Raw genomic sequence first — 23,061 nt, 5'->3', positions numbered from 1 at the left:
AGGCTAACTCGGTACCAAAGAACAAAGAAGGTTTAAGAACAGAACAGGACCTGGTTCCTGCCTCAGTAAATCATAGAGTAGGTCAGTGGTTCTCAATCTGTGGGTCGGGGGGGGGGGGGGGGGGGTCGCCACGTGATTTTAGGGGGTCCCCGGATAACAGTTAAGTGACAATTTAAGGGGGGGGAAATGGGGAAAAATGCCATTACTGCCTCGAAAGTAATGAACAAACTATAGCCTACTATAAAAACTGGTAAAAAATTGGCCAAATTGTCAAATATTGTGAAAATAGCTGATCTACAAGCTCACAGTAGATCGGCTATTTTCAGAATTTTTAGTTCAAATATGATTATTTTCGGGGGTCACGTTCTGAAACATGCCAGATGCACTATTTTACTAGCCAACCAAGTTTTTAGAATAGAACAGGGCTTCCACGTTCTTGGTCCGTCATGTGAGTGCGGAACCGCCTTTGCGTTTGAGTAAATGGTCACGCTAACCCTCCTACTAGTAGTATGGGGTAAAGTACAGATTTAGACCGCGATGAGGGACGCCGCCTCAAGCCAACTTGAGCCACGAGAGACACCAATGTCGTTGCGAAGTTCTTTTAGCCAACGCAGCCCCGTTCGAGTTGCAACCCGATAGGCACAGAATACTAAATCATGTGTTTTGGCGAGATCGTTTGCCCCGACTGTCACTCAAAGTGGCTGCTGGCCAATCACAGCGCTTCCTTGCACAAGTGCACTGGCCAATCACAGCGTGTACTCAAACGCGAAGGCGGATCCGCACTGTCAGAGTGAGACAAACTTTACCAGCATTTTGTAATTCTCCCTTAACCATTCATCACCATTATCAATGGCAGCGGCAGCACCAAGGACCTCTAGAAATCCATTACAGTAAGAATGCCGAATGACTCACTCGTGATCTGACCAGATATGGGTAGACTCTCTTCCGCTCCACTGTATGCTGATATTGTGACTGCATAATCCACATCTGGAGTCAACTCTGAGATTGACGTCTGCGTCGCAGAGGCAGGGAGTGTAAACTCTTTTATCGGTTCCGCTACAACCATGAACAAAGAAGACATTAGGGAACACACTATACATTAGGGAACACACTATACATGTCATGATGACATGTATCAAGCTGTGCATAATACAATGAATTTTGTTTGTTTGGTTTTTGTTTTAAGTACAAAATATTGAGTATTACAGTAATTACTGTAAAACAAAATGTAAACCCTTCCTGACACAATAACGCAATACTGATACATTTAGTTTAGTGTAAAAAATAATGAATGAATAATGAATGAATAAACCAAAATGTATGAAAATCTTTGCATCCTATCCATTACATGTATCCAGAAGTGTATTACTTTATTTTATTTATTCATTCATTCATTTAAAAAGAACATAATCCTACAGAGGTAAGTGTTCATGTGTGGATATTTAGATAATGGCTGGGTGTGGCTAGTGTTGTCAGTGAGAGTGATTGCTCTTGTTAACACTTGTAATGTTACAGTCCAGGCATGCTGGGACCCGTAGTTTTAACGACTACCCACCTGTGTCTGAGGAAACTTGTATTCTGTAGCCCTCTATCCTAGAATATGGCCTTGTCCATGTCATTTGCACTGTTTTCTCATTTAAAATCTTAAATCTCAAATCTGACGGTGGATCAACTGTAAATAGAAAAGGGTTAACAAAGTTAATATCTTTGACATTGCAATGAGTGTATTTTAGATGAAGTATGACATAGTAGCATTTTCCAACAATCAACACTTCAGGGATTGAAGTTATATCGTTCACTGTTGGGGCAAAACATACATTACAGGCACGGTACAGAGGTAAACATATTATACAAGCATATTAATAATAGGAAGAAGCCATTTGAGGGAAAATGACATCCGTTTGAGCTGTCAAACTGCATGTGACCAGTAGCCACAGTCAACAACTCAAGCAACACAGTCAGTGGGAGACAACCTTGTCTGCCGAAAGGACAGAACATTAGTGAACACAAACAGGATGGGAAAAATAACTCTAGCCATCACCCAAACACAGATACTCTGCTGTGGTATTACATTTTCTAACAGCCATGGTGACAGGTAACAAGTAACCCGCCACCATAACAACATCTCTGGCGTCCCTATTTTGGAGTGTTTGTTTCAAATTCTTTCAAAGACATTTCTAAATATGTAATAACTGTTGAAGAATATTCACAATGGCACACATTGTGAACATGGAAATTGGCTAATTTCACTATCTGTCGTCCGAGGAAGTAGCGCTTTAAAACCCTATACTTTGTTGACCATGGTTCACCCCAGGGGTCTGTACACTGCTCCTTTATGCTATCTAATCTCTTTGAGACTATCTGCAAGCTCACAACTCATCGCAAAACAGCAACGCCACACTTTGTGAGCTTGTAGATCTGCTATTTTTGTTTCACAAACGTTCGCTACATGTGCACTGCGCAGAGGGATGCTATAGGGTTATTAGGCTGGTAACACGAGAAATCATACTGTCTGTCACTGAGAAAATGTTATGATTCCCACCCTGTACATGGAAACACAATATGGAACAGCTAACATAGCAGTCCATATGTCAATCCAATGTCCATGACACTGAATTGACGAACAACAACCCGTGATGTTGATTATACAATGGATAAGTATACGATCTTATTTTGCTATAACAGCACAAGTTCAGCGGTTCCATCCATTGCAAACCTCATAAAAGAATACACAATGCCATCCAGGACATGTGTAGATCTTTTTTTGTTTCACAAAGTTCTTACAAACATCTTCAGGTTATTTTAGCACAGGACCCAGTTTTAATAAAGTAGCCTATAACTTAATCCGATCCTTGGCACTTTGCTCTTTAAAACATGTTATTATAACTTGTGTGCATGGCATGGGCATTGACACCAACAGGCCCAAAACAAATATAGGGTCCTGGCCTATGGTCCTGGCAAATAGGGTGAGATTGACATGACATAAGAAAAAACAAAAAATTATGGAAGGAGGGAAAAAATCAAAGGGCAAGAAGATAAACTGAATTCAAAACAAGATTGACTGACACTGAACTAACAAACTAAGCAACATGCACATGTACATGAAAAGTTGTTTGCAACAACTTGTTTGCGAGGGACAAACGCCTCCATGTACACACATTGGAAAACAAAATAGGAAATATTTTATAATGATATTCTTCAGGAAAAACACAATGACTGACTCATAACTGTCTGCCCATGCATCACCGGAAAATCACTTAATAATGAATTATATACTGCAAATAAAACAGCTATACATCTGTGAATTACTGTGTGGCAAGAGCATGCAACAAATATGGGTGTAATGCATACACTACATAAAACAATTTAAGTTAAATGTAACCAGGCTAGCTAGCTATATAAGCAGTAATTGGGCATGTATTAATAGGCTATTATGTGACTCTATAGAAGATTCCTAGACGTGGTCCAGTAGCCTACGTTAGCGAGTTCTCTTCCCTAACGCACTGGACCAGGGCAGAAGATTCAGGGGATGCTGTAAAATAATAATAGGCTAGAAGGTAAATTGGCAGTTAAACGATGTACCAGAGCTAGAAGATAACCTTGAAACGTTGTGTCAAATCCCTGGGTAGGGTTATGGACTTATGGTAATGAAGAATATCATTGTAAAACATTGTCGCAAAGCCATGATAACTTTGACCGAGGGTGTGGGGTGTCAGTGAGAGGTGAGGGGTACAGCAAAAATGGAGAACCACCAACCTGGCATATCAACTCAATGGACTGTGGTCGGCTCCGCTGTGTTCTCCAAATGGATCTATATATTTGGTCTTTCTTGGCCAAAACTACCCACATTTTGCCAAAAAAGTCAAATGCACAATAAAGAAGGAAGGGGCACCCCCCGGGCACGCACACTGAGAATGGACACACACAGGTGCTAGCGCGTGCCACGCACGGCTGTTACTCATTAGCTCTCTCGCTCTCGCACTCTCTCTCTCGCTCGCTCACTCGAGCGCGCACACACACGCACGCACACACACACGCACACAATGTCACACGTGTATACGCCCTACGCTTGCGCGCACGCATGACACGCACGGGACACACAGCCTACACGCACGAGCAAACACAATACCGTATCTTAAAAAAAGAAAGAAAAAAAAACATCATGATGATTAATTTACACAAGCACCTGTAGACATGTATGCCCGCATAAAGGAGTTTGGACTTTAGAATGTGTCAACTAAAATATCCAATAGGCCTACACAGTGTTACTGATAGGCCTATAGTTTGTCTGGTCAGTCAGTGGTCACAGTGTCAGACCATAACCATTCCATCTGAATCCAATCACTTTGTTTGACTCCCCCTGACCTTTTCCAAGCAGCCATCCAGGTTGTGGCCTGGTACTGGGCATTAAAGGGGATCATTAGGGCGCATGGTACTACGGTAGCTATGCAACAGAAACGAGACACTGTGCATGACGACATGTATTTTATTCTGAGGGGTTTATTCTGAGGTTTTGGACTCTGACAGAATGTATCCGCAGAGGCTCACTGACTGGACCACATTTTCTCTGTCTAACGTCTCAGACCTCTGGAAAATAAGTCATATTTTGTCTTTCCGTTCCATCAAGACAAAAAGGACAAAGGAGGGAAACTTGGCCGCCGTTCTCTCTCTCTCTCTCTCTCAAAAAAAAGAAAGCAAAAAAAGAATAGAAGAAACGTTCTATTAAATATATCGTCCAGTGGATTTTTCTGGAATTGTCTGTTTTTTGGCAGATGGTGAGCCCCTCCTAGTGTAAGAAAAATAAACGGCAGCTACCTATCCCTGGATGTCCTTCCAACCAATGACTGTTATAGGCCTACTATATCGTTGATTCGTTTATAGCTGTCTGTTTCCCACCCTATGGCCCTAGAGGCCGTGGAAATCTAAATTCAGATCACTCCAGATTTTCCGATTAACTGTGGTCATTCTCGATTTCGGATTAAGTTTTTGGTAATAATTAACTCGCCTTTTCAATTGACAATTAACTTATTCAATTTACTCTATACCTGTTTGACAGGCATGACCGAATTGTCAAAAGATAATACACTTCCAACCAAGTCCAACATAATATTAGGATTATGTAGCATTTATAACAAACTTCCAAAACACATTTTCATTCATTTGTTTTTTTATTCACATCACCTAACATTGGCACGCTTGTACAATCGCACCCCACCAAGTAAAGCATCACTGGCTGGGAGTACGTGGTTTGGTCAAACTAAAGAGAATTGAGAGGGGTATAGGCTATAGATAGAGAGAGAAGAGATGGAAGGAGTCATGGAGAGTGAATAAAAATGAACTTTACCTGAATCCTGGGCCTGAGCGGAGGAGAGAAGCAGCACTGCGAGCAGAGCAGCTGCTGCCGGAGACATCAACCTTATCTTCATGTTAACTCTCTGCTCTCAGCAGCGCATGAATGAACCTGCATGCGACGAGAACGAGCTATTAGGCTATACGCATGGATCTTAATTAGCCTTATTATAGCCTTGATATACTTGACTGATTCAATTAGCCTATACGAGATTGTACAATTTAGCTCTCGGTTTTATAAATTAACACTGATGATTAGGCTATTTCGGGAACATTCTGAGGACATCTGTGGAAAATGGGTGTCATTCTAATGATTAGATTGACTGACAAATCCACCATAAAAAAAACAACAGCTATACCGTGGTTTTCCATGCTATAATGGCGCATCTCCTCCTGCCTTATAAAATAAAAATTCACCAGTGGATGAAAATACGAAAGCACTGTCAAATTGTCCTACATAACAGTTCTCCGCCAAAAGCCTAAAATTTACAATAATAAAGTATCAAGATTGTTGAGAAGGTATCTCGAGCCGAGGTATCTTGCGAGGTAGGCCTATCTCCATTCTCTATGTAAGACTGTAGACTGTATTTAAAATGTCAATCAAATAAAAAATATATAATTTATTAACAATATACAACTTCTAGTGTAGCAAACATTTGGAGTCAAACCAAATTTTGAGATTAAAATCTCCATAAAGGTTAGAATAACCTGACTCCAAATTCTGGCGCTGTGCGCAATTACGCATGGCACTACCAATAACGAATGAAGTATAGCATTCAATTATCACGGTAAGGTAATGTATAATAAGTAGGCTATAGCCTATAGGACACATTCAATAATGTAACATTTTGACAGGAGGCTGATAGGCTGCTATGCCATTTAAAAACGTCAAAAATAAATCTCCCCGCAATAAAGGCTATTCAATTTTACAATAACGCGTGCCCAAAAATGGAGCCTAGACGCAAAAGAAAAACATGCAACACTGACCTATAGCAGAGTGTTGTTGAGTGTAATCAATAGTTTTTTTTAAGCAGTTTTGTAGGTAGGCTACCCCGTCTGTGAAAACGATGTCCGTTTATCACGGGAGAGGATGGTCCAGTCAGTGGGAAAGTGTGAGCTCAACTGGTGCGGTTCCCAGGCGAGTCGGCCAGCCTCTTTCCAAGTGGGAAGAATCCCTTCACAATCTGCTACTTAATAGGGGGCTGCTCCCAACGCTCCCTTCACCCGCCGCACACTGACAAACTCCTCGGTGTCAATTTAACTCTGCGAGTGTACAATGGAACCATTTTGGTTCCATTTGTACTCTCCCAGAGAGCTCCATGGATTTTACAGTGTGCACGCTTACGACAGCCAGAGAACCAAATGATGTGTAGCTCTGTGAAAGTGGTGGGGAGACACATTCGGAAACTTTTACATAGTTCTCTGCATTCCATTGGGGTGATGATGGGCTCCTGAGTGTTTTCAGTAACAAAAAAAAAGAGACAAGTTCTGCTTTCAGGAAAGCGGGAGGTGTGTTGAGCTTAGCCTACTATTTATGTGAATCAATGGAAAAAAATCATCATATCCTATCCATTAGATTGGACGTTCCAAGTTCCCCTTTTGAAGCGGTTGATTTACAGAATTTTACAAATTCACAAGTTTAATTTCACTTGGCGAAGTTGCGACCTTATGTTGTGTGACTTGTCATTTTAGTTTTGTCTACACATTAACTGGAAAATAGTTTATAATTGTATAATTGTATATTTAACAGCTTTTTGCCTGTTTTCAATGGGATCTACTGTGGTGTAATTGATTTCATGTGGCGCATAGGGTGATGCAGAGAATCCGTATCACGGGATAATGGTTCTTAAAAGGACCGTTCGATTCCTTTGAAAACAGCGCTCTCTAGTGGCAAGGGTCTAAATTTGTAATGATGCGCATCAGTAGTAAGGTTTGTACGTTTAAAGTTTAAAGTCTCGCTGTTTTATATACATCTCCTTTATTAATTGCAGTATGTCAGTTTTGTCTCTTCCTCTCATTACACAACATAAACAAATTGCCATTATGAGAATAGAAACAAAATACATTAAATAGGCTATAACAACCGGATACTTATGCGGTGGCTGTGGATCAGGAGGTAGAGCAGGACGTCCACTGATCCGTGTGTCAGCAGTTCGAATGCAACTCCTGTCCACATGTCAAATTGTCCTTGGGCAAGACACTGAACCCTACATTGCCTCCAATGAGTCAGACAGTGCTAGCTTGACACCATTGGTGTGGGAAGTGAGGACGCTGGCATCGACTGTTCGCCGCTTCACCTCCCAATGTATGAATGGAGCATTGTAAAGCGCTTTGAGCACTTGGAAAAGCGCTATCAAAATGCAATTATTTACTTGAGAACATTTCTCTCAAATAGGCTAAATTGATTCTCCGGAGCCAGAGATTAGGAACTTGAGAATGACTATTTTCGGTGTGCGACACTTGTGCAAGTAAAGCAGATCTAGTATTTACAGGGTAGGCCTATGCTTTGTGGAACAAATCTATGGTTGGTTAAAAACAGAACCATTTTAATTAATTAACATAACCACACTTCTTTTCTGAACTACTGGCAGAAACTGATGTAAGCAATTAACTGTCATGGCTGGAAAGGACAGACCTGATTGTGACAATTGCATTTGATGTCATTTTTCAGACATCCAAACACATGAGTTCAACATAAAGACGTTATGATGAGAGGCATTTTTATTGGTCCTCAGGTATACAGAGTACAATAAATAAATATTGATCCCATGAACATGAAACAAAATCCCATCGTTTGTGACATAGACCTTTTTACAATGACCAGCAGTGTGCTGGTGTATAAACACAGGTAAACATCCTTGGTGGTTGATTATTTCTTCTGTGGGAACGCAGCCTTCACCAGTTCATATACCACATATCCAGCTCCTGCAAAGAAATGGTAATTACAATCACAATAGTTGGCCAATTACACCAGCTGTATGAGAGGTGGCATATGAACAAATGAAGTGATTATCATTATTTAGTTTAAATATCTCTATATTCTGATAGAAATCACTGCTGCCACACCCAAAACGGGGATTGCACTTGTCTACTCCAATCCACAAATTAATCACAAAAGCACAACATTTGCAGTCGTGTGGCAGTGCCAAGTCCAAGCCTTTAAACTACTACTGCCCACTAGTTTTTAAAAGCTTTAGCATAATTCTTAACAGTTAGCGTTTGCGATGCTTGCTCAACAATGAACGTGAGGCATTGTAAGCTTTGTTGTTTGCATGGTTTCCAAAGTCAAATACCTGATTTGTGAAGACATCTGTGAAAAGCTCAAATAAACTCACCCAAGATAGTGATAGTCATCGTTGCCCTGTAAAGCAGTGCATCCACACTCCCTCCTTTCAAATGGATCGGGATTCCATTGTCGTCCTGTTCAAAAGAAGCAAAAACAAAGAGCTCAATACGTTGACAGTTGTAGAATATTATAATCAATGAAATAGCAACAACCATGCATGATTCAGATATGTCAACTCCAAATAAAGTATAATTTAAGCCGTTACCAATACCAGGGTGGGACATTAACACCAGCCAAGAAAAATATTCGTACATTTTGTGTATGGTTGTTGAATTACTCTCCCCAAACAGTTACTTTGGCACTTACCCAACATACCCATGGCTTGTAAAGACTATAAAAGGAGCATAAATATCTGGAGACTGTCAAATGCAAACCAACCAGATTTGCAGGTAACCAACCATTGTTTAACTGGCAAAATAGTTTAAGTGGTTAGTGCATTTTGGTAGCCATAACAGCTGTAGATGGTGGATTTCCAATCCCCCCACTACAATGATCAGACACTACATGATTAAGGAAGACCGATCCCTTCATTCACTCTTGTAAAGGTAACAATTAATAGCCAACTCCAAATTCATGCATAGTTAGTATCCACCCGGTTGATCAAGCTACTTATCTTTGAAGCTAAAATAACTGATAACTGATGTTCATAGCTTCACAGGAGGAACCTGAACAGCAGACATAGAAATTTAGACCATTCACTTCACTACTATATATACACACCACTAATACAATATTTTAGACTACAAAAACTGGATTTAATACCGCCATACAAAGACAAAGTGCAGTAACTATGAAAATAATTATCTGATAATAAAAGGCTTAAAACAAAGTCTTTCAACTGGCCAGTTAAAGGGCGCTATCGATTTAATATATAGTAACATTGCACTAATTGCAGATCTGTACACGAAACGTGTTAATATCATGAAAGCTGATTTGACCTTTGAGACAAATAAATAAGTCAGTGTATCCAAAAACATAGTTACGTACTGCACTTTGGCTCTGCAGGGCAGTATACATTAAGGTAATAGTTATTGCACATTAGGGTCAAGTATTTACAGCATAGATGGGTAACAAATTAAAGAAAAACAATCAAATGTTCTTATAAGGTGTGGGGCCGCCAAATAGCTTCAAAGCACCGTGGCATAGATTGAACCAGTCTGTAGAACTCTATTGGTGAGATGGAACAACATTCAAAAATGTATTCCCTCATTTGGTGTTGAGTTATGGTGGTGGCGAGCGCCGTCTGAAACGCATTGGTCCAAAACATCCATAGGTTAAATCCTTCGACATCTCATATCAAAGCATGGGAAGATGATCTAGGGGCCCCATGAGCAGATGAGGAATGGGATACGTCTAGGGCTCATAAAATCCATTTTTCTATATACACAAACCATGCATTGATACAGTTCAAAGTGCTACGTACATACAGTACATCAGCTGCATTTTTCAAAAGCTAAACTTGAAAGAATCTCAAAATTTGAGTCCTGTATGCGACAGATGTGTTGGTCTTGACTCGTCCAACACTGACACTATTTCTAAGGCCTATGGCTGGTATATTATGCCCTCCTATGATTTCCATCTTTGGTGAACCATCAGAGATGGGGTGAAAAACCTTGTTCACATGCGCCACGGTGAAGATCCTACCATTGAAACCTACGCATTTGAATTGTCCATGTTTCTACACGTATTTACTGTCTGAGTGATATTTTCTTTAATTTGTCACGGTCTGACAACTGTATAAGTGTATAAACTTCTGAGCCCTGTGAAGGAATTGGATAATCATTAACACTCTGATTAAACACTTTACATAGATAGCAGATGAATATACACCACTAATAACTCTGAACATGCATAAATGAAACAAAATGGCTGTGAACATTTGTACACTTTCAAGACTTGGATTAAAAGGTAGGGTATAAAGTGATATTTTTTGGTTTAAACAAAAAAGTTGTTAAAGGTTAAAGCACTATATTCTGATAGTAATATTTTTTCTGTGATAAAAGTCTACTCTTCCTCCAGCTCTTAAACTGGTGGGTTGCCAATTTCAGCCAATCAGGAGAGTGAACCCACTCAGCTTCAATTTTATAGTGTTATACAGTTCCAATTTTGCCTGCTCATTTCTTTGTAATCACTTCCAAACGTTTGCAACACTAGAGTTATTTTTAATATGTTGAATCTAGACTTGCAACACTGTCACCACTCACCAACCATTGACAGTCATCCCATAGATCCAAACAGAAAATTCCCTTGTGTTAAACTCACAAACATTGCAGCTGTACAGAAAATTATCCTCCATCTGCAATTCTGCATCGTTTCATAAAATACCGGTAGACATGTTATGAGCTACTTTCTCAATAAATTCCATGCAGGTGTTTTTTTTTAATCGTTCGAGTTTGGAAGTCTCAACTAAACCCTTTGTGAATTCTCTCCAGAGTCCTGATTGGATAAAATGTGTATCCTCCTGACCTGAACATGCATTTTCTGTTTAAGAGGAGGGAGTGGGGAGACACACAGGTACAGGGTGTATTAATGTTACTGAGCAAAGACTGAGTCACTGTGGTGTAGTCTACTCTACACCATGAGTAGAGAATCAGAATAAAGTGAAATTTAAAACATTATTATTTTAACAAACAAAATATATATAAATCACTTACCCTACCTTTTGTATTAATTTAAGTTGCCATATAAATTGTTTTACCTGGAAGAGTTTCTGTTTCTGGGGGACCTTGTTTTCAACCTGGCGGCGCGCGCTAATGGCGATGGTCCGCCGCGACACCTGCTGGAGAGTCTGCGAAACGACACAAAATTTGACAAAAATACAAAATATTTAACATTAAAAACAACAAAGTTGTTTCAACTATACTATTTCATCACACAGTGGTGTATTCTTTAGCTTCAAACAGAAATGCCCGGTGAAGCCGTCCGGGTAGCTATAGGATATCAATGAATTAAATAGCAGTCTCGTCTGTGGAAACTTGTCCTGGTTTGACCCCGTCGATAAACTCAACCACAACACTGACAACAGCAGAATATACTAGAACACGGGCTGTGACCCACATCGTTTTTCCATTAATTAAGCGATATTGAACTGCTCTGGTAAAAACCACAGCAGTAGCATTAGCATGCTCGAAATAAAAAGGTTGATCTTACAAGTAAATGTCTGAACATCTTCACAAGGACAGCTGAGGACAGACCAAGAGGTAAACGCCACTTCCTGCTGCTGCTTCTGACTTCTGCTGTTCTGCCTCCTGCTTTACTGTTAACGGCAGATAAGGTGCACAGTGCTGCCCTCTATAGGAGTGGTTCTCAACCAGTGGTCCGGGGACCACCAGTGGTCCGGGGACCACCAGTGGGGGGTTCCAGGTAGCCCCCAGCTAAATGATGGAGAGTTGGTAACCAAATGGACCCTTATAGATCTTTAACTCTTAAGAGTGTAAAATGATTTATGCTCTCAAGAGTTAAATTGTTGTTAGACATATGCATTACTTAATTTACAAGAAGTCTACACAATTACAGAATGTAGAAGAATTGTTATTTTTGATCAAAGTTTGCCAGTTATCTCTCTGACAACAAAATATTTTGGGTCTGAGTGGCTATAAATCTCATCAAATGGTTGTCCGTGGCTCAAATGCCAAAGAAATGTGTGTACGTGCTACACTGCTATACAGATAGAGGATATTCGCATGCATAAAGTGTGTGGCAAAAGGTGTTTAGGTATAAGGATAGATGGTCGTGGAGAGCAGTGGCTCAGGAGCTACAGCACCCATCTTGTAACCAGTCCAGAAGGTTCCCAGTTCCATCCCTGAGACCCTGGCTCCTCTTGGCTTTGTGTCATTGTGTCCTTGAGCGAGACACTAGAACCCTCACTTCTCCTGATAACCAAATTGGTGTTTGTTCTGTCGTAGGTCTTTTGTACTCTGAGTTTAAATAAAGGTAAAGGTTATGAATATGATGATGACGTCTGTGTGTGAATGGGTGATACACATCGTAACACTCTTTGGAAAAAGGAGCTATAGAAATGTAGACCATCAGTCAGTCAGTAGGCCTAATTGGCAGAGAAGAAAGTAGACAGATAAATAAGACCAAATCAAATACAGCAGCCATGGAGAACCTGGCAGAATGGTGAAATCCATCAAGGACTTCTGCAAGAAATATGAGAGGGGAAGCCTTGCCCCTGGTGCTACATTTATAGCTCACTACATTTATAACTCACCTCAGAGTTGAGAACAACAGGTTATAAGGCAGTAGAGTAGTTGTGAAGGTAGGATACACACCGTACATACACCAATGGAGAGAGAAAACAAGAACTAGAGGGCAAAGATCAGTACAGGGATGCTGAGAACCACTAAATACACTCTGTAATGTTACTACTAGTTATTGAGATTATTTCATGCTTTTGAAGTTGCTGACATTTTGCTGTGCTACAAAGAAATATGCAATTGTTTAACGGTTTATACATGGTTTACACAAATGTTAAGAGTGCTGAACTCCAATTGGACCAGATCCTACTCATCTGCAAGGAGTCAGCTTTTTGGCAGTAAAGATTTTTGGACAATTTCCTGTTTAGGCATTTTGCACCTTGGAGAGATGCAAGAGAACTTCATCTACTGATGATGTCACATTAAACAACTTAGTATAATAATGAAGTGTTGTGCTTTGTTCCCAGGGGCAGAGCCATAGAGTAAGACAGAGTTACGACATTGATGGGGCAGAAAAGAGCCTGGTCACATGGTTCATGTACTCGTGCGCTCACATACTCCATTGCATTCTGTAAACTTCCTGTTTGTCCCTTTTCAACAGAATGTAGAAGAGCCTGGCCCCATGAAGTGAAACCCAGGGGGAACTATGGAACATGTAAGGACCATATTGCACCTAATTAAAATGTATGACTCCTTAACATTTGCAGAATCACTTGTTTAATTTGTATTTCATTGAAACAAAAATAATGACTGCTTACTATCCGATAAGGATAATGAATCATTCAAATAAAACCAACCTCACCGTCTTCATTGGATGCCATAATCTCAATTTACAGTTGACGTTGCACAATGATCGAAAACCTTGTGTGTCGTGATCTTGCAGATAATCTATTTGCTATATATATGATCGGCGATCGCCTATAAATCAGGGCCACATTATCCCTTGGGTCAGTGGGCCAGGGGCCCATAGCTCTCAGGGACCCTACGAGGAAACTGGACCGTGCGGTACTGGGTTCGAGGCCCTGAAATTGGTAATTGATTTAAATTTAGGTCAAAAAGATGATAAAAACACAAAAAAAACACAAAAAAGTTGCACACACGCATGCTATGGGGGCCCTTATGGGGGTTAATCCGTCCCTGGCTATAATGGCATGGCCAAAAAAGGGTCACCAGGTTGAAAGTACCGTGTGGAATGCCTGGCGACACAAGGCTAGGTTGAAGGTGTTTAAACAAGAAGTTTATGGAGACATGTCTCACACAGTCATTAATAGGGTTTTATTTTATTTTAGAACTAGAGAACAGAGCAGTTAGTTTTAATATAGAAGCAACTGTAGTTTTCTGAGCAACAGTACAGGTGTGTTATAAAAATATGACACATTTTATGCAATTAAAATTTGCCAGCCAATTCATGATAAAACAAAAAAAATGCTGACTTCACAAAGCAATAACACCAATCTACATGTAATGGACTTGAGATAACGGTGCCTCAGGTGAGAGTAAATGGACCAGGAATATAGAACTATCTGTCACCTAGTCAGTGTTTAAGACCAAGATACTCGCCACACTTGGGGGTGAAAGCACCAGTACTCACCGGGGATTATGAATTTTGTCGTAAAAAGAAACATGCTTTATTTTATTTATCTATGTAGTCTTATCTTAAAATCTTGCAATAAATAAATACTATATGAAACCATATAACTTCTGTGACCAAATCTCAGTTATGTCCAAAATATTTGGATATTGCTCAGTACATTCCAACATTGTTACAATTCTTAACAGTTTAAAATAAATTAAAAGCAAGCCCATAGTGCAAACACGGGTTACAAAAGATATGTACATTGCCAAGCTAGGCATTTTGCTGATCCACATATCTGCTAATGCAACATTTTCCTACACAGTGAGATACACATCTTACTTAAACTAAAGGGCGATTTATTTTATACGTGGAGAATAGCCGATCTACAATCTCACGACACGACACTAGAGCCCGACTGATTATTGGTGCCGCTACCGATATTAGAGAATAAAAATATTTATATATTGGCCAATTTTCATATAAAAAAATAAAGTATTTTGCAACCACTTGTAACAAGTTTATTGTCCAAAATGACAACAGTGCAGTGAAACAGTAAACTTCACTGAGAATGTAATTATAAATATCTATTAAACAATATGCAGCCTAATAAAGCCATTAGCTTCCCTGTGGATCTCTGATGTCATCAACATGTTGACAACTGTTGATGACATCATGATGATGTTAGTCAAATTCCATTATGTCGGACCTTTGGTGTGTCAGATCTGTGTGCGCACCCCTCTCTGATGTCATCAACATAACTCTGTTGATGACATCATGATGATGATGTTAGTCGTGCCCTAATATGGAGGGACGGTGGAAATGAGATTCGATGTGTGACAACTTAACCTCGCATCACCAGACTCGGAGGAAATAGTACTATTCTTCAGACACACCTTAAAAACAAACAAAAACAAATGCCCCAATTCATATTAGGGCATTTTCCTGCATTATGTTCTGAAAACAAGACAGGGTGTAATAATGACATGGCTGCCATATTCTGGATCTCACACATGTATGAGGTCAGTCATTTTGGCCATACGACCAACAACATTCTGTGGCTGTAAAATGGCCGAACAAAAAACAGACCTTTTCTGAGTGCGACCCTCTTTTCTTCTATCAGTGTATTATGCCATTCATCTATAACATCAGTACCATGACGTCAGCTATCTTGATATTTGGACAAAGTGTCAGTCCAATCCGATCTCTAACTTTCAGTATTAAATTAAAAGTTAAAAATGGTTTCATTATTCAAAAAAATATATAAAACATTACGTGAAAAATCTGGGACGCTCGTTCTTAGCCTACTGGCAGCATGCACAAGAAATGTATCGGTCTAGCGGTTTGCGAGAATAGTCACAAACAGACACTCTTCTAGATGGCTTATATCAGGGGAGCGTCGCTGAAAAAAGGTTTTCATACGGCGAACATCAGACAATGACAAAACACACTGATATATCTGAAATAGATCTAAGATTGGGTCAAACCAGGTACACTGTACAGTGTAGATTTGGGTTTCCTCTCAGAATTACAGATCTCCAAGGGTCCAATGGAGTGCTCTATCTATGTGAACAGTATCAACTCTCCTTTATAAGATGCAACAGTGTAAAACTAAGCTATTTTGTCAGGGATGTATCCAGGATTGAGAAACTAAAACCAGCCACCAGCCAAATAAATACTAAATGTGTGTAGCTTCTAGCTTCTCTTTATCTAGAACTTGTTGTTTTTTGTAAACATACCATATTTGACTATTCAAGTGGTTGAATTTTAGACTTTCATTCACTGGCCACAGTGACTGATAAAAGTTCTTGAAATTTCAGACATGACTCTTAAAGCTACGTTTTATGTCCTCTCCCGACGGAGAGAGGAAATTGTAAATGTATCACCCACATCTACAGCTCATTGAAGAGGAAATCTCGTTTGGCCAGGCAAGATATTGGGCATACAATGTAAGAGTAAGGAGACTATCTTCAACAACCATTACAGATGTGCTAGTTATATTGTAGTAACATACTGTGAAATAATGTTAAGTTCCAGATTGCAGCTTTAAAACTTTTGCCAACCAGCCACTGTGGCGTTAGGTCAGTGACAGTTCTTTGGAAAAAGCCATATTTTCCTATTTGCTAGTGTATGTAATGGTCCATTAGCCAACTAGGCTGGTTGAGCTTTTGAGTTAAGCTTAAGTCATACTCCATCGTATGACAAGTGCCGCACGGCAAAAATAGCAGATCTACAAGCACATAATGCGTTGCAAGCTTGTAGTTCGGTTATCTTCGCCATGCGACACCATCATACGAAAACGTATGAATTAGGCTTCAGTTTCTTCCACTATGAATACTAGAGCAGAACCACTCTTTGTTCCACTCCACGTGGTTGTTAATATAAGCGATATGGAATGATGCCAGTGTCTTTAGTTGGGGATATCAGCACTGTTGTTGCGGTTGCCATATTTATGATGGATAATAAGCAAGACCACACCAAGGAAGAAGCAAACTGAGCCCACGGTGATGTAGGCGATGCCCAGGAATGGATTCTTGCCTCCCATCCACGAAATGGTGCTCAGAATCATGCGCTTCCGTCCCTCAAAGCTGCGTACGGGATAGTCTGGGTTACAGTTGGTTAAGGATATCATTCATTGTTCAGATGCCCGGACCTAGGATTTAATCATCCAAGAGGATTTGCTCAGATTTGTTTAGCAACTCTCAGTAGAAAAAGGTCTACTGTACATAATGCTCTAAGTATATTAGCAAGCATTTGCGTCACTTGCATACATTTAACTGAACTCACTAAACCTGGCCAGTGGGATTTCGTTTCTGAGCTTTATAATACTCTATATCGCCTTAGGAAATTGAACCAAAGGGAAACATTTTGGATTCATTCCCTGGACGCTCTCCCCCCTCCTGGGCTCAATGAAGATGTTGATTTTATGCGTTTTCTTTAGTGATTTGTAATAAGTGTCCTTTTTCTTTTGTTGAATACTTGATGCTTATCTTTTGCTATTTTAGTCCTCTGGTTGTCATACACACGTGTGATGTCAGCAGCTGATTGAATGCTTAATGGCATGTCTATGTAATTACTGATGTAATAACTGATTGGTACTCACATGCCTCTGACACTTGCTAATTATCTCATTCGCAAAGCTGTGTTTCTTGCTGCTATATAATGAGTGTGTTTGGTGATGTGCTTCATTCTTGCCCTGATGAAGACCGGTTAAGGCTCATTCATAGTCTGGATTTTCGGTGGTGAGGTGACCACCAGCTGAAATAACGTTGAGCGGTGGTGAGTAAAAACAGAGAGAAGGGCTGGGGCGGTGGTTTGCTCTTCACTGCGGCTCGTGACATCATGTTGTAGTTCGGTGGTCACCTCACCACCGAAGATCCAGACTATGAATAGCGCTTTAGGTCGAAACATGTTGGCAGTTGCCTTTTTATTTGATTATTTAACCAATGAAAAGTATTAACTACACTGGATCCGTTGGAACACAGGTTGATTTTTTCCACTTTCCTGAAAACAGTGTTGGAGATACAAGGTTTCCGTCCGACAGGTGAGTGGTGACGTGTTGCTCGTAACTCTTAACCCATTTTGGGCGGGAGCCCCTTTTGGTGTTAGCATTATGTTATGCTTTAGCTATTGAAAAATAGCAGATCTACAAGCTCATAGCGCGCCACTGAGTGGCGCGCTACGAGCTTGTAGGTCTGCTATTTTTGAAAAATCGAAGAACGACTGACATAGAAACATAGCTTTTTCAGGAAACTGTCAGGATGTAGAAGACATTTTTAGAATCTGATCTCAGGTCAAAATGGGTTAAAAGAAGGATACTGTAGACAATGTCCAGGGTGTAGTTGCCCCGGGCCAGTGTAGGCATCATGTTGTTTTTCTTCTGGATGATGCGGTAGAGCTTACGGAAGGTTGGCAGAGCGGCTGTTCTCATCCACACAATGAAGTCTTCATTAATGAAGCCGTTATTCTCAGAATCAGAGTCCAGCTCGTAGACAGGCCTATGCCAGTTCACTGGCTTCGTCGTACCTGGTTTGAGATTGAAAAGTGAGTCATACAAACGCAGAGAGAGGACATGAAGGTTTTGTTCATACTGCAGTCAAATTCAATTTGTTTCTCAGATAAGATCTTTGGACTGTCCACACACTGTTATTTGCAAACTGTGATGAGATCAGATTTGTGTATTAAGACATGTCAACCTATCTGCATTGGGTGGGTGCTTTGGTAACGACATATAGGCATGAGTAATGCTTATGTTATTATTATACACGCTCGCCTCGTACAATGGTGTTGCTCACCAAAAACAGATGTACAAGCTCATGTAGATCTACTAGTTTTGTCCCGGGATCTGCATCTGTGAGGCAGCATCACAGACTGTATGTGAGAGATAAATATTCAGCTGCTGGTGGCTTTTGTGTTTTCACCTTGGAAGACAGCGGTGAGGTTAGGGTTGTTGCCTCCTGGGTTCCTGAACTTGACATGCTTGTCTGTCCACCAGGCGATGCCCTGTTTCATCATGGTAATTGGGATCTTTGTACCGTTGGGGTCGATGTAGAAGAGCTCCAATGTGTCTGTGAGAAGAGAGATGGTTCAAAGAGTTTTGTATTGAACCGTGTCACGCTCGGGTATGTATTCCACATTGTATGTTTTTGTTGTAATTGTACTGTATGATATCATGTATGTGGAAAATAACAATTTGACATGAAATTTGAAAAAGTACAATATTCTATATTGAATTATACAACAAAATAGTATTGAAATAAGCAATATTGTTTATATATTTTTTAAGTTTGTGGGAAGGACAACATTTCCCATCATAAGTTCAGTGGTGTATCTACAATAAGGCGAGGACAGGCGTTCGCCTGTCCAAATCCATTTCTGCCTGGCCAAAATCCATACACTGAGGACAAAAACAAGACCTGAGAACTATTGGACAGCGGATTGGCCGTTGCGCGTATAGAACACGACCCTCAATCACCCATTGGAATGCAAATGCATGCCTTTCAGCCTTTGTATCCCACTGTCTGGCAGGTATATCTCTTTGAAAACCTTTAGTGCTACTGATTGTGCGCGGGGGGACGACAATTAACACATCTTGTCTGCCCAAAATGTAATTCCTGGAAACGCCACTGCACAAGTTCCTCTTGTTGAAACTGAGCAACTATGTCTTGAACCATGGCTACCTGTGAACTTGACGGGCTTGTGCCGTTACCTCTGCTTGGATTTATTTGTACAGTATCAGGTTCAGGTTTATTTGTCATATGTATAGATACAGAGTATAAATACAATGAAAATTATTTTTGCTCAGAGCATTCTCAGTCTTACATACACAGGACATAAACAAACATCTATAGTGCAAAGAAAAAGACAAAAACACAAAAAATACAGTTCAAGGTCAGCTGTTCAGCAGCCTGACTGCCTGGGGGAAGAAACTGTTACTGAGACGGGTGGTGCGAGATTTGATGCTCTGGTAGCGTTTTTTGTAAGGGAGTTGTTTGAACAGGGTATTTGCGGGATGGCTGGTGTCTTTGATGATGTTGTGGGCTTTTTTCATACAACGAGTGGTGTAGATGTTGTGGAGACTGGGTAGTTCTGTGCTGCCGATGATTTTAGCTGCTGTTTTAACGGTCCTCTGCAACCTGTTGCATACACTGTAGCACTAGCAATGCGATATAATTATTCTGTGGTGTTATTATTGTCATCAATCTTTGTTTTATTATTGGTTATTATTGGTTTTATTATAAAATTATTGACGCATTTGAGGTGTTTATTAATTTAATTAGCAGCCTTATAGATGTAAAAGCAATGCTGGTTTTATATGGCAATGGCTGATCTCACCAGCCTCGGAAAACAACTAAGTGATCTTGTGCCAAAACATTTTGCAGGCGTTACGTTACCATTGAACATGCTATTGGCGATGGCTCCACATGGTGCAATTGGCTTGTTTCCGTTGCGTGCATATGGCTCACACTCCTTACTGGGGCTCTGTGAACAGTCAGGATAGAGACAGACTACAGTGAGATGCAAAGACAATTGCAATGTGTCCATTGAGCAATTGCTGCTATTATTTGACTGTCATAATGAATGAATGAATTACTCATAATGATGAACACACACCATAAGGGAGTCCATGTCTCCATTCAACTGGCTGTCATCTCTAGACTTGACATAGCGCCGGTGATTCTGGTAGAAGTTGGAGAGACCGTAGTACATGAAGACATTGCTCTATGGAGGAAGAGAGGTAGAATCAGAGGGATGGAATTAGGTACCGGTTCAAAATGCTGATAACTAAACACTAGTGGGTATCTTGCACAATCTTTATTTACACTCATGTGATTTTCAAAGACAGTTGAATGGGAAACACATTCATAGTGGACAAAAATCAACATTTTACAATTTAGACATTTAGTAGCCACCATGATTTCTGGTCTAGAGGGGTGGTTCGATTTACAGTAAGCAAGGAAAACACAAGGTAATACATCGAATGCATAGAAATAGTCATCTAGGATCATAGGTAGTTAGGTACCAAGAACCTCCTATCATCAATCTAAGCAGTATAATATCAAGAAAACAAATCTATAATCTGTACATTGAAACTATACACACTATACTGACTATAGAATGTCAGGTCTACAAATTACCTGGCACCTGTGTACATCATAACATGCTACCTGTATTTAAGTTACATATTATCCTTTGCATAAGCCTGCAAGGTCGTCAAGGCTAGGGCAAGTGCTACGGACTTCGTCTGGGCTAAGGTGGAGTCTTAAGTCTGAAGAGGTGAGTCCTCAGACTACGGCGGGACTACATGACAACATGAATTACTTCAAATGGTTGGTCCAGGTGGAAGGGTATTGTGCAGGTACAGGGTATGGTGCTGTTCCAACTGAAGTTCTGGGAGCAGTTGAAGCAGGGACTGGACATGTCTACCCCAGTGTAATCAACCTACAAGAAGCACAACATTGCATGGAACCAAATGAACACTTAAGTTATAGGCCAGTGACAGTGCAAATGGACTACGTGTCCCTTTGGCTCCATTATATTCTCACAGTGAATACATTTTACGGTGCAAGATCACATGATTCCACTCGTGAGTGACTGTCATACAGGCGTGAATAATGTCATTAGAAGAAAAACGTATATCACTATCCTAGATGTACAAAGTAAAAAGTTGTAAATGTGAATTAGTGTAAAATGTAACGTTATGGGATTACTAAAGCCTATTGTTAACATTATGTAGGATATATATCATCATAGTCATATGAAATCAGTATAACGTAGGCTTATATTAATCCTATGAGTTGAATATTCATGACCCTAATGGAAACAAGCCATATTGTTTGTATGTGCCTAGTATGAGCCATGTGGGGCTGTGCTTTTTTTCTGCAAACTGTTGAAAAAGTATTCTTCAATCAATCAATGGGATTTACACTTGGAGGATACCTCATACTCCTTGATGTTGTTGGACGTGACGTAGAGGCCGATGCCAATGGGGATGAAGAGGAGACCGATGACAAAGAAGGCTGGCATGACGGTGCCCGCCGTGAGGATGGGCTGCCAGGCGGGCAGTCTCTGCTGCTTAAAGGCCGTGTTGTCCGGCTTCTTGTTCTTCAGCGTGCCGCCGCCGCCATGGGGTCCTCCGGTGACAGTGATGTGACCGTCCTCGTCTTTAGCGTTGTAACTGGACGCCATCATAATGATCGATGGATCGACGCTGGTTTGGATTTAGTGCTCCTTCTCTTGTTGTTGTGGTGGCACGTTACTGGCACGTTAACACGTTCACTTTAACTAATTTAACCCAAAATATATAAAGACAGCGACTAATGAAAAATCCTGCTGTCGACTTACATTACAATAAAACGAAGAGCTGGTGTGTTGTATGCCATTGCTGATAGCTTACAACAAGAAGCAGGAAGTTTACAAACTGGATTAACGAGTGACGTCCTCCCTATGGTGACGTCCAGTGTTGCCAGGTTTCGGAAGAGACACAAGCCCAAAAACATAAAAAAAATAAAAAATGTTGGAGGGGGGGGGGGGGGAGTGACAAATGTGGCATATTTTTGAGATTTTTTAACAGCACAAATCTGGTATGGGGGTCCCCGGCACAAAAGAGGTTTAGATGACAAATACATAAGGGGTCCTTGACATGGACATGTGAGAATCACCGGTTTAAAGTTTAAACATTAGGATTAGGAAACGAGCCCAAATAAGCGACTACACTAGAAACAAGCCCCAATAAACACAAGCCACAACTACAAATATTTACAAGCAACTTTACAGAAAAAGAAACCCAGTCGCTTATAATAAGCGGACATGGCATATGGCATGGACACTGCCCAGTGCCTCTGATCCGGTTCAGAGCCCGCCTACTGTATCCTGTACTTACAGTATCGCGTTTGTTGCCTCCGCGATTTCCAAACGCTTCATCATACCATTCGGAGATTGTGGAATAGTTGTCTGGCTACGCGAGACTAGTACTTACACAAACCGTATGGTACCCCCCGGTGCAAACAAACATCACAGATACAATATATTACGGTTTCCGTATCCGCTCAAACTCAATGCAACCTGCAAAGCGAATTATCCATTCTGACCTT

General features: G+C 40.5%; 3 protein-coding genes across 3 annotated transcripts in view; all 3 read right to left on the bottom strand.

Annotated features, from left to right (window-relative positions):
* col12a1b (collagen, type XII, alpha 1b) overlaps positions 1-6,446 on the bottom strand; it is a 158,628-nt gene extending 152,182 nt beyond the window's left edge. Inside the window, exons 1-4 of the mRNA XM_079525500.1 lie at positions 6,337-6,446; positions 5,345-5,461; positions 1,556-1,672; positions 913-1,056 (exon numbers count right to left, since the gene is read on the bottom strand). Of these exons, the coding sequence (XP_079381626.1) occupies positions 913-1,056; positions 1,556-1,672; positions 5,345-5,426 (343 nt within the window). The 5' untranslated portion in view covers positions 5,427-5,461; positions 6,337-6,446. The remainder of the gene's footprint in view (positions 1-912; positions 1,057-1,555; positions 1,673-5,344; positions 5,462-6,336) is intronic.
* Positions 6,447-8,051: 1,605 nt separating this feature from the next.
* LOC306940673 (cytochrome c oxidase subunit 7A2, mitochondrial-like) lies at positions 8,052-11,978 on the bottom strand. The gene is made up of 4 exons (XM_079525790.1): positions 11,846-11,978; positions 11,394-11,483; positions 8,685-8,769; positions 8,052-8,274 (listed from the first exon to the last, which is right to left on the bottom strand). Exons 1-4 carry the CDS (start codon positions 11,861-11,863, stop codon positions 8,219-8,221), a joined length of 249 nt encoding a protein of 82 aa, XP_079381916.1. The 5' UTR covers positions 11,864-11,978; the 3' UTR covers positions 8,052-8,218.
* Positions 11,979-14,150: 2,172 nt separating this feature from the next.
* On the bottom strand, positions 14,151-22,438 carry LOC306941354 (cell cycle control protein 50A-like). Its single transcript, XM_079526783.1, has 7 exons — positions 21,908-22,438; positions 21,290-21,409; positions 20,582-20,689; positions 20,362-20,449; positions 18,889-19,035; positions 18,287-18,493; positions 14,151-17,071 (listed from the first exon to the last, which is right to left on the bottom strand). The coding sequence occupies exons 1-7, from the start codon at positions 22,157-22,159 to the stop codon at positions 16,878-16,880; spliced, it is 1,116 nt and encodes a 371-aa protein (XP_079382909.1). The 5' UTR covers positions 22,160-22,438; the 3' UTR covers positions 14,151-16,877.
* Positions 22,439-23,061: the final 623 nt, after the last annotated feature.

This window comes from Electrona antarctica, assembly GCF_951216825.1.
Source record: "Electrona antarctica genome assembly, chromosome: 17".
In the NCBI taxonomy this organism is placed as follows: domain Eukaryota; kingdom Metazoa; phylum Chordata; class Actinopteri; order Myctophiformes; family Myctophidae; genus Electrona; species Electrona antarctica.
The sequence above is the reverse complement of the archived record's forward strand: the minus strand, read 5'-3'. Positions and strand labels throughout refer to the sequence as shown.

Coding starts and splice junctions, on each gene's coding strand:
- LOC306941354 (XM_079526783.1), bottom strand. CDS start 22,159: ATGATGGCGTCCAGTTACAACGCTAAAGACGAGGACGGTCACATCACT. Junction 20,690..21,289: donor ACCTGGACCAACCATTTGAA/GTAATTCATGTT, acceptor CTTCCTCCATAG/AGCAATGTCTTCATGTACTA. Junction 20,450..20,581: donor GAGACATGGACTCCCTTATG/GTGTGTGTTCAT, acceptor GACTGTTCACAG/AGCCCCAGTAAGGAGTGTGA.
- LOC306940673 (XM_079525790.1), bottom strand. Junction 8,770..11,393: donor AGAAACAGAAACTCTTCCAG/GTAAAACAATTT, acceptor TCTTTTGAACAG/GACGACAATGGAATCCCGAT. Junction 8,275..8,684: donor GATGACTATCACTATCTTGG/GTGAGTTTATTT, acceptor ATTTCTTTGCAG/GAGCTGGATATGTGGTATAT.